Source organism: Dasypus novemcinctus, chromosome 4 (assembly GCF_030445035.2).
Source record: "Dasypus novemcinctus isolate mDasNov1 chromosome 4, mDasNov1.1.hap2, whole genome shotgun sequence".
Taxonomy (NCBI): Eukaryota; Metazoa; Chordata; class Mammalia; order Cingulata; family Dasypodidae; genus Dasypus; species Dasypus novemcinctus.
Window position 1 is genome coordinate 73032238 of NC_080676.1, and position 13639 is coordinate 73045876.

General features: G+C 37.4%; 1 protein-coding gene across 2 annotated transcripts in view; it reads left to right on the top strand.

Moving 5' to 3' along the window:
- The window catches only part of UBXN7 (UBX domain protein 7), an 87392-nt gene that overhangs the window by 33535 nt on the left and 40218 nt on the right, over positions 1–13639 (top strand). For both annotated transcript variants that reach the window (XM_004465865.4, XM_023590988.3), the window contains 2 exons: positions 9417–9482; positions 11040–11152. In XM_004465865.4, the coding sequence (XP_004465922.2) occupies positions 9417–9482; positions 11040–11152 (179 nt within the window). The remainder of the gene's footprint in view (positions 1–9416; positions 9483–11039; positions 11153–13639) is intronic.

Consider the following 13639-nt stretch of genomic DNA (forward strand, 5'->3'; position numbering starts at 1 on the left):
TTTCATCTAGGTTGTCTACAACCTTGGCATACAGTTTCTCGTAATGTCCTCTTATGATTGTTTTATTTTGTGGAATCATTCATAACTGCCCCCTTTGAGTTCTGGTTGTTTTTATTTGCACTTTTTCTCTTTTTTTCTTTGTTAGTCTAGCTACAGGTTTAACAATTTTGTTGATCTTCTCAAAGAACCAGCTTTTGGTTTTATTGATTTTTCTGTTTTTTTTTTTTATTCTCAATTTCATATATTTTTGCTCTAATCTTTATTATTTCTTTCCTTGTGCTTGCTTTGGGATTGGTGTGCCATTCTTTTTCTAGTTTCTCTAGTTGTGCAGTTAAATCTTTGAGCTTAGCTCTTCTTTTTAAATATAGGTGTATAGAGCTATAAATTTCCCTCTCAAGACTGCCTTTGCTGTATCCCATGTTTTGATAACTTGTATTGTCATTTTCATTTGGCTCAATATGTTTACTGATTTCAGTTGCAGTTTCTTCTTTGACCCACTGATGATTTAGGAGTGTGTTGTTCAGCCTCCACACATTTGCAAATTTACCTCTTTCCTGTCTATTATTGATCTCCAGGTTCATTCCTTTATGATCTGGGAAAGTGCTTTGTATAGTTTCAGTCTTTTTATATTTACTGAGAACTGCCAAGTACCCTAACGTGATATATTGTGGAGAAAGATCCATGGGCACTTGAGAAAAATGTATAACCTGCTGAGTTTGGATGCATTGTTCTCTATTTGTCTGTTTGTTCTAAATTATTTATCATATTGTTCAAGTTCTCTGCTTCCTTGCTGATCTTCTGTCTCTCTAATGATGTGAGTGGTGTGTTGAAGTCTCCAGCGATTATTGTAGAGATGTTTATTTCTCCCTTCAGTTTTGCCAAAGTTTGCCTCATGTATTTTGAGGCACCCTGATAAGTTGCATGGATATTTATGACTGTTATATCTTCCTGGTGGGTTGTCCCTTTGTTAGTATATAATGACCTTCTGTATCTTTTGTAACCCTTTCACATTTAAATTGTTTTTTCCAATATTAGTATGATTATCCCTGCTCATTTTTGGTTACTGTTTGTGTAGAATATCTTTTTCCAGTCTTTCACTTTCAGCTGGGTTTGTATCAGGTGGCCTTAAGGTGAGTCTCTTGTAGGCAGCCTATGGATGGCTAATGTTTTTTTATCCAGTTTATCATCCTATATCTTTTTATTGGGGAATTTAATCCATTCACATTCAATGATATTTTAAATGCGTTATTTACTTCCATCTTTTTTTTAAAAAAAGATTTATTTCTCTGTGCCGTTGTTTGTGCTCGCTCTCTGTTCATTTTGTGCTCTCTGTGTCTGCTTGTCTTCTTTTTAGGAGGCAGTAGGAACTGACCCATTGATCTCCCATGTGGGTGGGAGGCACACAATCACTTGAGCTACCTCTGCTCCTGTTTATTGTGTGTCTCATTGTGTCATCTCATTGCATCATCTTGTTGAGTCAGTTGGCCATGCCAGCCTACCACATCAGTGCGCTGTCTCACTTGTCTTCTTTAGGAGGCACTGGGAACCAAACCCGGGACCTCTCCCTAGTGATAGGTGATGGTTTGCTTCTTTGTTGATGCTCTCAGAATTTTCTCTTTGTCTTTAACTTTTGATATTCTGCGTGGTGTTGGAATAGATCTGTTCAGATTTATTCTGATTGGGGTACACTGTACTTCTTGGGCATGTGAATTCATGAGAGTTGGGAAATTTTCACCCTTTAAGTCCTCAAATAGTCTTTCTGCCCCTTTTCCCTTTTCTTCTTCTAGAACTCCCATGACAACATACATTGTTGAATTTCTTGTTTTCATTGAACTCAAGGAGCCCCAGCTTAATTTTATCCATTCTTTTCTCTCACTGTTCTTTTCGCTCTTAAATTTCAGCTGTTACATGTTCAGTATCACTTATTTTTTCTGTCATTTCGAGCCTACTGTTGTATACCTTTAATGTGTTTTTGATCTTACCTATTGTGTCTTTCATTCCTGTGAACTCTTACTTTTCTGTTCAGAATTTCAAATTCTACTTTGTGCTCACTCAGTGTCTTCTTGATGTTGTTTATCTCATTAGCAGTATTGTTTTTCAGCTCATTAATTTGATTTTGGAAATTTGTGTGCATCTTGTTATTAATTAGTTTCTCAAATCCTGCGTCTCTTTTGAGACTTTGATATATTCCTTTTCTTGGGCCATGTCTTCCATTTTTTTAGTCTGGCTCATAATTTTTTGTTGATATCTAAGCATCTGATTACGATGGTAGCTTACTCAGATGCTCAATTTCTTTCTCCTCTATAGGGATTTAGTGGTAGGACACTGTGTGTCACTGTATTCTTTCTTGGTTAAACCTGGATTATTAGGATTTTCCGTTCATTGCTCAAAACTGGGCTCTGGACCCAGTAATGGGTTTCAAATTCGCTTCTTAGGGCCTTGGGGAAGGAGGCTATTAAGGTTGAGGAAAGCCGCTCTTATTTACTCTTAATTTTCTCATGTAAACTTCTTAGTCTGCCAGCATGCCAGCAGATGGCACTCTTTGGCACCTTTTTTTTCAATGCCTGGGTGGAGTGTATTTGCTGCAACACAGAACACATCAATGTGATAGAGGTTCCTGCCTGGAGGTTAAGAACTTTGTATTTCAAGCTTTTTCAGAGATAGTTTTCCAGCCTTCTCTGACAGCCTCTGCCTTTTCCTGGATAGGAGTAATTCCACACTCCTCTCTGTCCTCAGCAATGGATCCTGTTTAGTAGAGAGGGAGATTAGGATCTCCTAATCCAGCATCTTTTAGTCCTTGCTGGTTCCAAGGCTAACAATGGTAGGGCCCCACCTGGCCTGGAAGGGCTGGTGAAACACAGCAGACCAAATTTCTAGGTCAAAAGTGGACTTAGCCTTACACTGTGTCCCTTTTTCTCCCCTCTCCTGGGTTGGGGGATCCCTAGAGTCCCCTTTGTCTAGCAGGCTCAGAGGCCTGCAAATTCTAAAGTGTATTTTGTTTTAGGGAGGGTGCCAGCAGTAGCAGCTGCTGATTTCAACCTACAGTTTTGCTGTCTGGATTCCCTTCCTTTGTCCTTCTCCCTTCTGGGTGGTGTCCAGCCTTGGCCTGGTGTTCTAAGCCCTAGAAGATCTTTTTCTAGGCCATTTCAGCCTGTCTTGTACCTGTTTTTCTGGGAAAGAAGAGAGTTCCATGTCGTTCTATTCCGCCATCTTCCCTGAAGCAGATCCACAGTTTTTTCCAAGGAGTCAACCATATTTTTAAAAAATGGTATTTATTGGAGAAGGCTAAAAAGAGGAAAAATAGCAAAGAGAAATTACTGCCTGGTAATGGAAACAAATTTATCATGAGATAAAGGACTTGTTATTTTTCATTAACCTAGATATTTATTTGACTGGCCAATTCTTACTATCTTGATATACCTTACCTTTCCTTTTTCTTAATTTCTGAAAGTCCTATTCCTGTTTGTTTGTGTTCTTTCATGTTGTTTTTTTTTAACGTGCCAGGACTGGGATTGAACCCAGAACCTTGCATATGGGAAGCTGGCACTGAACCACTGAGCCATACCAGCTCCTACTACTCCTATTGTGAACAGGGGAGAAAATAACCCCTAACTCATACAAAGAATTGTGCTATCTTGATACAGAAAGAAGCTGGTAGAAAATGGAACATTTAATCAGTGTTAAAGGAAATTTATAGTTTTAGTTTAATAAGCACAAATTTCTTTTTTTGTGACCCAAATATTTTAAGCTTTAATGGGTTTATAAAAAAGAGAAGTAGAGTTAAAATCTCATTGGTTATACAGAGACTTAGAGGTGTATATTATATGTAACAGTAATGTGGAGAAATAATTTGTTTTGAAAGTTGAGAACAAGAGATATATACAACGTTTTAAGTAGACTATTATATAGACTGAGAAACAGTTTTTAAGGAAGGGATGAAGAAAATTATATCAGTCATGTCGTTTGATTTGAAATGCTACTTGTTTGAGAGTTTTTATAGAATAGACCTTTAACTTGGCAGCTTTAGAGTATTATAACACAAAATAAAAGATATACCTTCTATATTAGAAATTAATAAAGGTGAGTGAAAGAGAGGTATAGTGTAACATGTACTTTCTGGAGTGTTTGATTTAGCCAGTCATTATACTGGTAATATAGCAGAAGTAATAAAGAATTGTTCAAAATTTTTTATCATATAAATGTTATGAATAGATTTTGGAATTGAGGAGTAATATCCTTAGAAGCTTTATCTTTTTATTTCAAGGAATCTTTGAGTGGGGAAGACTATAGGAAATTGATTGCTGTGCTATCTTGCTGTTGAAGAAAGAGGCAGAAGAGTTCCATTTGAACCACCCTGCCTCTTTTCATCTCTAGATTGATATACATTAAGGATGGGATTGAGAATGACTATACAGTTAGTATAAAGTTAGGCAGTCCTAACTTTCATTATTAGACCTTATAACATGAAAAGTTCTTTGGAGAATTATTTCTTTTTAGAGCAGTATTGATTTACAGCAGCAGGGTTTTGTTTTGTTCTAATATATACTAAAAGAATAAAGATTTTTTAGTAGGCATTTTAAGTTACATTCAGTAGCCTTCTTATTCACCACACCACATTCCATCTATGATCACTCAAACCCAACAGCAGTTCACTCTTGAACAGTTCAGTGAGTTAGGGCAAAACTGCCTTCAACTTACTCTAAAATCTACTTATCTCTTGAGGGCAGGGATTGGGGAATTATACGTCATTTCTGATCACTAATGAAAGCAGCAGTTCTTAAAGTGTAGTCTAGGTGAAGGTCCCTGTTACTCTTTAAGGGAGCCTGCCAGGCCAAAACTATTTTCATAATAATAAGATTTTGTTTGCCCTTTTTTTTCCCCACTGTGTTTACATTTGTCCTGATGGTTCAAAAGCAATTGGGTGAAACCGCTAGTATCTTGAATTCTTCACTGCCATTCTTTTTTCTTTGCTTTTCTCAGAGGTTCTGGGGAACCCGGGACCTCATACATGGGAAGCAGATACCTGCTTTTAGTTTTTTTTTTAACTTTTTGCCATTCTTTATATATATATGTGTGTATATATATTTTTTTTTATATCACATACCATACAATCTATCGAATGTTTATATAATCGATTCCTTTTAGTATAGTCACAATGTTGTGCATTCACCATCACAAAAAAATTTTAGATTTATTTCATTATTCCAAAAAGAAAAACTCCACACCCCTTAGCAATGTGTTACACAATATATTTAATCCATAGTAACACAGTCATACAGTATCATACATACTGTATGTGTATCAGCTCCCTATATTCTTATTATTTATTAAAGAATTTAGGTTTACAGAAAAATTGTGCAGAAAATACAGAGTTCCCATACAGCTCTCCTCACACATGCAGTGTTCCAAATTATTAACACTTTATTTTAGTGTACTACCTTTGTTACAATTGATGAAAAGAGTATTATTATTATTTTGCTATTTTTATTTTTTAGGAGGTACCAGGTATTTAACCAAGGACCTTGTACGTGGGAAGCAGGTGCTCATCCACTAAGCTACATCACTCCCCAAGGAGATTTGGTTTTTTCGTTTGTTGATTTGTTTGTTTTGTTTTTAGGAGGTTCCAGGAATCAAACCTGGGAGTTTGTACCTGGGAATCAGACGCTCAGCCACTTAAGCTACATTTGCTCCCCATTACTGTTCTATTAACTACAGTCTAGAGTTTTAGCTTACATTAGGGTTCACTGTGTTGTACAGTCCTCTGGTTTTTTATTGTTGGTTTTAATTTTTCACCACATTCAAATATATAATTCTGTGGTGCTACATTTACAGTTTTGTGCTACCATCACTACCATTCATTACCAAAATTTTTCCGTCACCTTAAACAGAAACTGTACTAATGAATCAATTAATTAAAATATCAATGAATTTTAATTACCGATTCCCTGCCTCCACTCTCTGGTAACCTGTTTTCTAGTCTAGTCTTTGACTCTGTAGATTTGCTTATTCTTTAATTATTTCGTGTCAGTGAGATCACACAATCTTTGTCCTTTTGAATCTGGCTTTTCTCACTCAACATGATATCTTCAAAGTTAATCCATGTTGTTTATATCAGAACGTCATTCCTTTTTATAGCTGTGTAATATTCCATTGTATCCACATTTTGTTTATCCAGTAATCTGTTGATGGACATTGGGGATACTTCCATTTTTTGGCAATTATGAATAAGGCTGAGAATATACCTAAAGGTATGTTCTTTTGAGAATATGCCTAGAAGTATTAGGATTGCCAGGTCATATGGTAGTTCTGTATTTAACTTTCTGAGGAATTGTCAAACTGTTTTTCACAGCAGCTGCATGCATCATTACATTCCCACCAACAATGGAAGAGTGTTCCTATTTCTCTGCATTCTTTCCAACACTTATTTTCTGATTTTTTTTTAAGTAGTAAAGGCCAGTATTATTATTATTATTATTATTTTTTTAAAGATTTATTTATTTATTTAATCCTCCCCCCCCCTCCCCTGGTTGTCTATTCTTGGTGTCTATTTGCTGCATCTTGTTTCTTTGTCCGCTTCTGTTGTCGTCAGCGGCACAGGAAGTGTGGGCGGCGCCATTCCTGGGCAGGCTGCTCTTTCTTTTCACGCTGGGCGGCTTTCCTCAGGGGCGCACTCCTTGCGCGTGGGGCTCGCCCACGCGGGGGACACCCTTGCGTGGCACGGCACTCCTTGCGCGCATCAGCACTGCGCATGGCCAGCTCCACACGGGTCAAGGAGGCCCGGGGTTTGAACCGCGGACCTCCCATATGGTAGACGGACGCCCTAACCACTGGGCCAAAGTCCGTTTCCCGAGGCCAGTATTATTTAATAATGTACTTGATGAAGCAGTAAAAATTATTTCATGAAATCTTGACCCTTGAGAATACATCTTTTTTTTTTAAGATTTATTTTTTATTTCTCTCCCCTTCCCTCCCCCCCATTGTCTGCTCTCTGTGTCCATTTGCTGTGTGTTCTTCTGTGTCCACTCGCATTCTTGTTTGTCAACGGCACCAGGAATCTTTGTTGCGTCATGTTCTGTATCAGCTCTCTGTGTGTGCGGCTCCACTCCTGGGCAGGCTGCACTTTTTTCATGCGCGGTGGTTCTCCTTGTGGGGCACATTCCTTGCATGTGGGGCTCCCCTACGAGGGGGACACCCCGCATGGCATCGCACTCCTTGCACCTGTCAGCACTGTGCCTGGACCAGCTCACCATATGGGTCAGGAGGCACCCTGGGTTTGAACCCTGGACCTCCTATGTGGTAGGCAGACGCTCGATCAGTTGAGCTAACTCTGCTTCCCCAAAAATACATCCTTTTAATATTCTGTGTGATGAAATAGTGTGTATGTGTAAAGCACTTCATACTGAAATAGGGTGGTTGCTGGCTATTTGTTTTTCATCTAATACCATTTTAACTTGAAAGATCACTGACAAACTATAGTTATTTAGACTTGGACATTTGGCATATGTTTTCTTGAAAATGAATAAAGTGAGCCTGTTACTTCAAGGCAAACAATTCACAGTGTTTGTTTCTTTAAAACCCTGGCTTTCAGGCAGAAATTAGAATTTTAGAGAATATGTATCACCATTGTGAGCTTGGCAGCTTCTCAGTACTTAAAGACTTTCTAATGATATCAGTGATATTAACAGGTGTAATTATTTTTTTGCTACTATATAATGAAAAGGTCATTATTTTAAAATGTTTGTTTAATTCAGTAAGCAAATATTTTCAAATGACCAATTCTTGATATTACAAAATTGTATGTAATAGGTCCGTTCAGGCTCTAAGATAGACTGTTAGATCTTTTGCTGCGCTAAAAATTGCCCCAAAATTTAGTGTCCTAAAACAACAAACATTTGCTATCTCCTGGTTTCTGTAGATCTGGAGTTCAGGTGTGACTTAGCTGGTTACGTTTGACTTGGGGTTTCTCACAAGGATGTAATCAAGGTGTCAGCCATCTTTAAAAAGTGTCATGATGGTCAGTCATCTTTAAAAAGCTTGACTGGTGGTGGATCTGCTTCCAGCTCACTTTACAGGGCTCTTGGCTGGAGACAGGGAGACAGCAATTCCTTCCCATAGAGCAAGTGAGGGAGCCAGAAAGAACAGCCTAAGATGGAAGCCATAGTTGTCAAACTTAATCCTGGAAGTGACATTTTCCCTACCTCCCTCACATTCCTGTTAGGATTTTGAAGTTGTCTTTGAATCCCTTAGCTCTTTGTGGCTTAGTGTCTGGTCCCAGTGACTGGTACTTCTATTATATGAGAATATGGAGGTCTGATGTTGCTTGTAGCAAGTGGTTTGGAAGAGTGAGGGAACCATATATTAAAGAAGCAGGCAGGAATAAAGAATGGTACTAGGGCTCAAGGTGGTGTGGCCTGAGAAGAGGGTCTTGGTTAGACTTAGGATAAATGAGAGAGAAACAAGTGGAAGCAGAAAGAAAATGATGTAACAGTAATGCTTGTTGGAAAAATTTAACACAACTCAAAAGTAAACTTTATTTTAAACGAAGTCTCTCTTCCCAGAAATAATGTGATTCTTTAATATAAATACTGATATACACAGATAAAAGCATGAATAACAGGTATGTTTTAAATAGAAATGAGGTTTTTTACATTTAGTTCTGCAGTTTTTATTTGTGTTTTGTGTTTTTACTCTGTAGTTCTTCGATAAAAACAGTTACACTATGCAAATGCAGGCTGTTAGGATAGATGCATTTATTTGGGGGAAGGGACACTTTGGTACTCTCTACCTAATCTTGCTACCAGTCATCATTTATTAACATGGAACGTTGTTCTGGTTATTTGCTGTCCAGGCTTGCCGTAAGTCAATAACTTTTAACCCATGTTGAAAGAATCATTAGAAGTCCTTATTTATTGTACTGTGCATAAATGTTCTATTTTTGGTTTTTGGGATTTTTTTTTGTTTCTAGGTTTAAAAACACATAGAAAGGTAAGGTTTTGATTATTATATTCTAGTCTTAGGTGTGAAGTACTTAAGGATTGGCTAATGGACACTACACAGGGGTATGAGAAGACCGATTCTGTTGACCTTTCTGTCACTAAAACATTATGTAACTTTGGAACATTTTTTTCTTCCAAAATTAAGCATGCTTTTGGTTTTTATAATTCTACATGTGTATTTACTCACTAAGAAGTAGTTCTTAAATCAAGTTTGGTCAAATCTTTTAATGAAGCCTTAGGTTTTTTCATTTGTTAGATAAGATTGTTGGGGTCTTTTAAGATTTTTAGTTTTTGAGGGAAGGAACAATTATGAATCTGAGCATTTTAAAACAAGAAATATTGATAGATAAGGAACTTTGAGATTAAGTTTAAAAATTAATGTTTTAAATTTTTTAATCAATTCTATCTTTCCCTCCAAAGCTCCTAAAAGACGTCGGCCTGCACGTTCAATATTTGATGGTTTCCGGGATTTTCAAACTGAAACTAGTAGGTATTAGCTTAATCACATTAATTATGGTAATGAATTCCTATGGAAGCACTTATGTTACAGATTCTAAGACTAGGCCTTTGTCTTTTTTTCATTTTCAGGTTTGACTTTAAAGTGAACTTAAATATAATTTTAAACTTGTTGAGCTAGGAGTCTCTTCTTTCTCTTCTTCTCCCTCCTTCCCTTTCTTTCTTTAAAAACAAAATTAGACCACAGTAGGGGAAAATACCCATATACTTCCCTACAGGTCAGGATCCTGGTTGTTTCTATATCCTTCTTTCTTGAGAAGAAAAAGGTGATAAAATATCAGATCCAATTACTTTGAGGATTCACCTTTTTTTTTTTTTTTTTCCAAAAAAATTTAGTCTGTGATTGTTTTTAATTCCCTCTTGAGCTGAATTATCCCATATACTAATTTGGTTACAGAAGAATAATAAGTTGAGGTAAGAAATCCAGAAATTAAGAAATTTAGATATTCAACTTCTGAATGAGCACTTATATGCTAACTATATATTAACAACAACAACAACAAACTAGTTCCCCTCAGAATCCTGATCTCTGTCAATGAAAGTAATGATCACAATGAAAAATGGTTATTGTTTAGGGAATTGACAAAGAAAAGAAAAAGCCATAGCACCCATAGAGGCCACTGTTAATATTTTGGCTATCGTTGTTTGCAGTAGGTTTATATCTTACTGTGGAATAAGTTAGAATGAGAATCTTGGCCTTATTTTATATGATTATTATTTTTTTATTTTTTATTAAGTACGGGGGCTGGGGATTGAACCAAGAACCTCATTTGTGGGAAGCCCGCACTTAACCACTGAGCCACATCAGCTCCCCTGAGTTTTTTGTTGTTTTTGTTTTCAGGAGGCACCTGGAACCAATCTTGGGACCTCCCATGTGGGAAGCAGGCACTCAACTGCTTGAGCCACATCCTCTCCCATTGGCCTTATACAGTAGTATTTTAGCAATGGAATTCTAAATTTAAAAAAGGGCAATTAGTGTTTAGAAAATATATGAGAAACTCTTGGACCATAATTGATTTATAATGAGCTAATTGAGGTACAGATAATTTTTATAATTTTGGGGAGAGTTGGAGGGGAACCCAGAATAACTCAGGTCCACCAGGGGATCCTGTGCCCCACCAGGAGAGGGTGACAGCAGCATTTGTGACTCACACCAGAATCTTTAAAATAACAGAAATAACAGAAGAGGAATTAGGATCACTTTCAAAAATAGATAAATGGAGATAAAAGTTATCTCCTATGCTAATGTCCGTTTTGAAAATTTGAAGGAAATTACCTTTTTGGTTATTACCCATTTTTAGTGAATTTAAATTCTGCCTTTATTCTTTTGGATATGTAACACCAAGTTTTAAGATTCCTCCCCCTCATTTTTTTCAGAGTCAGCATTAGATCTTTCTGTTCACATTTGAGGTCAAGCACATTGTATAGTAATTGTTTCAGTTGATAACAAGGTTTTCTTACTGTGAGATTCATGACATTATTTTACTTTTTGGCTAATTGAACTCTTTTCATCCTCCTGTGTTGCAGTTCGGCAAGAACAGGAATTAAGAAATGGAGGAGCAATAGATAAGAAACTAACTACCCTTGCAGATCTATTCCGGCCACCTATTGACTTGATGCATAAAGGCAGCTTTGAAACAGTAGGTTCCTGGAGATTCTAAGCCTTAACTATGAATCTTTTTGCATTTTCAATGCCATGTTTTTCTTTGAAAGAGAGAGAGAGAAAAGAGAAGTACTAGCAGCATATAGGGAATTGGCATCATAAGTAAGTATTACTACATGATATATCTAAAGGTCACATATATATTTCTACTAGCAGTATATGAGAGTGGTTTTTTGATGAAACCCTTTTATTCACCTTGTGTAGTGTCATTTTAGAATCTTTGCTAGTTCATTAGTTTATTTGTTTAGTTTCTTTATCTTTGATCATTACTGACAATAGTGGGTATTCATGGGCCATTTGTGAATTGTTAGTTTGTTGGTATCTTTTGCCCATCCTTTTATGGGGATCATAGTATGCTCTGGAAGAATATATCTTTAGTTGCAGAATACATTCTCCCTCTAGTTCTTGGTTTTTAGTGATAGTCAAAGAAAATCTTTCCAGAGTAAGTTTACTTGATTTTCTGCCAAATTATAAGCTTATATACGGACAAGTGGAACATGTTTCTTTTCATTTTGGTAATCTTTGGGACCAAGCCTCTGTTGTATTTAATAGGAACACAGTGTTTATTAAATGAATGAGTTTAGTTCGAATTTGAAATATTCTTCTGTTGAGGTATTCAAGCTGCTTTGCTTTTGTGTGTTGGCTAGCATGCTAATAGTCTTTTGAATCAGATATTTCCACAGATTTAAATGACTTAAATTTCAGACAAATCTTATCTGTTAGGATAAAGTAGGTTAAAGAATAACTGCAGAAATAATGTATACCACCTACACATTTAAAAATGAATTGAAAAAAATAAAAAATGAATTGGGGGTGGATGTAGCTCAGTGGTCGAGTGCCTGCCTCCCACATACAAGGTCCCGGGTTCAATCCTTGGTACCTCCTAAAAATATATATGATTATATTAAAAATACTTGTCCTTGGGAAGAGGATGTGACTCAAGCATTTGGGCACCTGCCTACCACACAGGAGGTCCAGGATTCAGTTCCCAGTGCCTTCTAGAGAAGGTGAGCAAGACAGCAAGCTGGTGCAATGGGATAGTGTGGTGAGCTGATGCAACAAGCAGACACACAGAGGAAACACAATGAGAGACACAACAAAGCAGGGAGTGGAAGTGGCTCAAGCGATTGATTGCCTCTCTTCCACATGGAAGGTCCCTAGTTCACTACCTGTTGCCTTCTAAAGAGAAGACAAGCAGACTGAGAAAGCTTACAATGAAAGGACACAGAGCAGACAGAAAACACAGACAATGGAGGGGGGTGATAAATAAAAAATAAATCTTAACAAAACAAAACAAAACAAAAACTTGTCCTTTGACATACTATTATCCTAGCCTAAATTAAATATCTAAGATAAGAAACTTTACTGTAAGCTTGTTCTTCAGTTTTAAATTTTCCACATTATACAGTCTTAAAGTATTTGGCTGCATATAACAAATTACCCAGATGATGGTGATGTAACCAAACAAGGGTTTATTTTTCTCATATGATAAGTCTGGAATTGTGGGAGTAGTTGATGTTCATCAACCAGAAGGTGTCAGGCAGATGTATTAGTTTTCTTCATCTTTACTTCATTTTCTTAACATGGTAGCTACAGTTTCAGGCAATTATTTCTGCCTAAACTCTATTGCCATGATAATACAGCCCTGGAGGGGAGAGATGAGAGCAATATGAAAGACCAAAGGGATTTGAGGGAAACACGCTGGAGTGCCGGCCAATGGTGAGAGTTGGTGCAGCAAGATGACACAAGAGACATAGAGGAGAGAAAATAGAAAGACATAGCAGAACAGGGAATTGAGGTTGCACGAGAGAGTAATCGCCTCTCCCACTCCAGAAGGTCCCAGGATCACTTCCTGGAGCTGCCTAATGAGAATACAAGCAGGCACAGAAGAACACACAGCGAATGGACACAGAGTAGGCAACAGGGATGGGGGAGAAATAAATAAAATCTTTTTAAAAAGGGATTTGAGTTTGTTTTCCATTTTCATTAGGTTTTGAGTTACTCTAGGTCATAATGCAATAATTGCTTGATTTAATTTGACCTCTCACAGTTACTTTACTGCTTGTTCTTTGAGGGAAAAGATGAGTCTCTTTTGATATTGTCCTCTAAAGTTTGATTCCTTTTAAGTTAAATCAATTTTTTCAAAACTATATCCTTTAGGGAAATGGATTTGGCTCAATGGATAGAGCATCTGCCTACCACATGGGAGGTCCAGGGTTCAAACCCAGGGCCTCCTGACCCATGTGGTGAGCTGGCCCATGAGCAGTGCTGATGCACACAAGGAGTGCCATGCCGCGCAGGGGTGTGCCCTGTGTAGGGTAGCCCCACGTGCAAGGAGTGTGCCCATAAGGTGAGGTGCCCAGCGCAAAAAAAGTGCAGCCTGCCCAGGGTGGCGCCGTGCACATGGAGAGTTGACGCGGTAAGATGACACAACAAAAAGAGACACAGGTTCCTGGTGCCAGTG